The sequence below is a fragment of the Octopus bimaculoides genome, chromosome 4 (assembly GCF_001194135.2).
Source record: "Octopus bimaculoides isolate UCB-OBI-ISO-001 chromosome 4, ASM119413v2, whole genome shotgun sequence".
NCBI lineage: Eukaryota > Metazoa > Mollusca > Cephalopoda > Octopoda > Octopodidae > Octopus > Octopus bimaculoides.
The window spans coordinates 136,957,111-136,960,117 of record NC_068984.1 but is presented as its reverse complement, the minus strand read 5'-3'; the positions used below and the strand labels follow the sequence as shown (position 1 = coordinate 136,960,117).

At 38.5% G+C, this 3,007-nt stretch overlaps 1 protein-coding gene across 1 annotated transcript in view; it reads left to right on the top strand.

Moving 5' to 3' along the window:
- Window positions 1-3,007, top strand: part of LOC106868227 (polyribonucleotide nucleotidyltransferase 1, mitochondrial) — a 208,537-nt gene that overhangs the window by 196,071 nt on the left and 9,459 nt on the right. Inside the window, exon 18 of the mRNA XM_014913393.2 lies at window positions 960-1,123. Coding sequence (XP_014768879.1) covers window positions 960-1,123 — 164 coding nt within the window. The remainder of the gene's footprint in view (window positions 1-959; window positions 1,124-3,007) is intronic.

Genomic DNA, 3,007 nt, shown 5'->3' with positions numbered 1-3,007 from the left:
TATATATATATATATATATGTACATTCATACAAACATATATATATGTGTTATTTCTTTACTACCCACAAGGGGCTACACAGAGAGGGGACAAACAAGGACAGACAAACGGATTGAGTCGATTATATCGACCCCAGTGCGTAACTGGTACTTATTTAATCGACCCCGAAAGGATGAAAAGCAAAGTCGACCTCGGCGGAATTTGAACTCAGAACGTAGCGGCAGACGAAATACCGCTAAGCATTTCGCCCGGCGTGCTAATGTTTCTGCACACACACACATTCATACACATATACATATACACACACACACACATTCATACACATATACATACATACACGCATATACATACACACCTTACCACATTTGAGTGGTGCTGTTTAACTGGCCCCTGAAAGGATAAAACGCAAAGTTAGCATTTGACAGGATTTGAACCCAGAGCTATAGAGAATTGAAACAAAGACTGCAAGGTGATCTAGCCTAGGCTCTGATGACATGTCCAATACACCAAGTTTAGTTAGAATATGAATAAATACCTGTAGGTATGCAATAAACAAAATAAACAAAACAAATGAAATCAATATAGATTCACCCTATTTATTTTGTTCATTGCATGCCTAAGACCGTTTTTTGAAAAGTCCAATGAAACAGATCCATGTTTTTTAATTTATATTAGTTTTGATTGCATCGTCATTTCTCTCCCTGAAGGTGATGAGCTGGCAGAATCGTTAGCACGCCAGGTAAAATGTGGTATTTTGTCTGTCATCACGTTCTGAGTTCAAATACTGCTAGGGTCGACTTTGCCTTTCATCCTTTCGGGGTCGATAAATTCAGTAACAGTGAAACACTCGGTTTGACGTAATCGACTAATTCTCCCCCCACCCCACACCTACAAATTTTGGCCCTTGCCTATAGTAGAAAGGATTATTATTTCTTCATCTTCTTCTTCTCTCTGTTTTAGGTTCCTCTTCTATGGCTTCTGTATGTGGTGGCAGCCTTGCACTAATGGATGCCGGTGTACCAATTAAGGAACCCGTGGCTGGAGTCGCAATGGGTCTTGTCGCAAGGATAAATGAAGCAAAATCCAATGTAATTGAAGATTATAGGATCATGACAGATATTTTGGTAAATATGCAATGCTCTCCTGTAAAAAAAAAAACAAAAACCCCATATATTTCATGGTGTTTAGATATGCTATATTGTGTTACAAATTTTGATCCATCAAATAAAATGGTTGTATAATGGAAGTATTTGTGAATGGAAGATGGAAATTGGATAGAAGAGTGAGCTAGTAGTGGTATTGATAGGTGGGTGTATTTGTATGTGTGTGTGTGTATAAATATATATGTATGTATATATATATTGTGTAAAAGATCGTGGGTAAGGCCAAAGCAATGTGAAGTAAATGCAAGATAAATCACAAGAAAACAAATATGTGAATTAACGTAGACGTACCTTGTATTCAATATTTTGAGGTTATGACCCCATTTTCAAGAAATTGAAATATATTCTACACAATGCTTCATAATAATTATTCCATTATAATATATATATATATATATATAGGCGCAGGAGTGGCTGTGTGGAAAGCAGCTTGCTTACTAACCACATGGTTCCGGGTTCAGTCCCACTGCGTATCATCTTGGGCAAGTGTCTTCTACTATAGCCTCAGGCCGACCAAAGCCTTGTGGGTGGATTTGGTAGATGGAAACTGAAAGAAGCCCGTCGTATATATATCGTGCGAGATCGTTGCCAGTGCCCATGGACTGGCTCTTGTGCGAGTGACACATGAGGTTTTTCAAGCGAGATCGTTGCCGGTGCCCCTGGACTGGCTCTTGTGCGGGTGGCACATAAAAGACACCATTTCGAGCGTGGCCGTTTTCGTGCGGGTGACACGTAAAAGCACCCACTACACTCTCTGAGTGGTTGGCGTTAGGAAGGGCATCCAGCTGTAGAAACTCTGCCAAATTAGATTGGAGCCTGGTGTTGCCATCCTGTTTCACCAGTCCTCAGTCACATCGTCCAACCCATGCTAGCATGGAAGGCGGACGTTAAACGATGATGATGATATATATATATATGTGTGTGTGTGTGTGTGTTTTTAAGAAGATTGAATGCTGGTGATTCTGTCTTCTTATTCCTGTTTTAGGGGGTATATTTACCAAATATTTATTATGATCTGTTTATTTATTTATTTCTTGACAGCTTTATTTGTATTTTGGCTTATTTGGAAATTTCTCAGTGCTTCAAACAACGTACATGCACACGTGTGCATTTGTGTGCGTCACAAAACACTCTGGCAACTTGTGTTGGTTTGTTTACACCTACCATAAGTACCAAGCGCAAAAAATAACCACTGGAGTCGATTTGTTGAATCAAAACCTTTAAGCCGTGCCCCAGCATGGCCACAGTCCAATGACTGGAGCAAATAAATCATAAAAGCTGAGATAGTCAGTAAAAAAATACCAAGCTAAATATTACTACATTTTGAAATAATAGAATTTAAGAATTGCTTTGAAGTTTGTCGTCACATTTGGTCCTTTGTGGAATCAAATTTATGTAAATTATGTTTTTCTTTTTTTTTATATATTTTTTAATGGTTCTTTGGTCTTGAAAGACCTCTGCATATTTCTGTGTTTTTGTTCGTGTGTCAGTCGTATGTTTGCATTTGTGAGTAAATCTGGATTTGTATTTTAGTGGTTGTATGTGTGATCATGTGCAGGTATGTCTCTGTACGACTATGATTTGGAGTGTGTGTGTATGTGTCTATGTATATGTGGGTGTGTGTGTATTTTAGTAGCTGTATGTGTGTTCATGTGCAGCTATGTCTGTGTACATCTGTATAATTTTGAGTGTGTGTGTGTGTGTGTGTGTTTGTATTTTAGTAGCTGTATGTGTGTTCATATGCAGCTATGTCTGTGTACGTCTGTATAATTTTGAGTGTGTGTGTGTGTGTGTTTGTATTTTAGTAGCTGTATGTGTGTTCATATGCAGCTATGTCTGTGTACG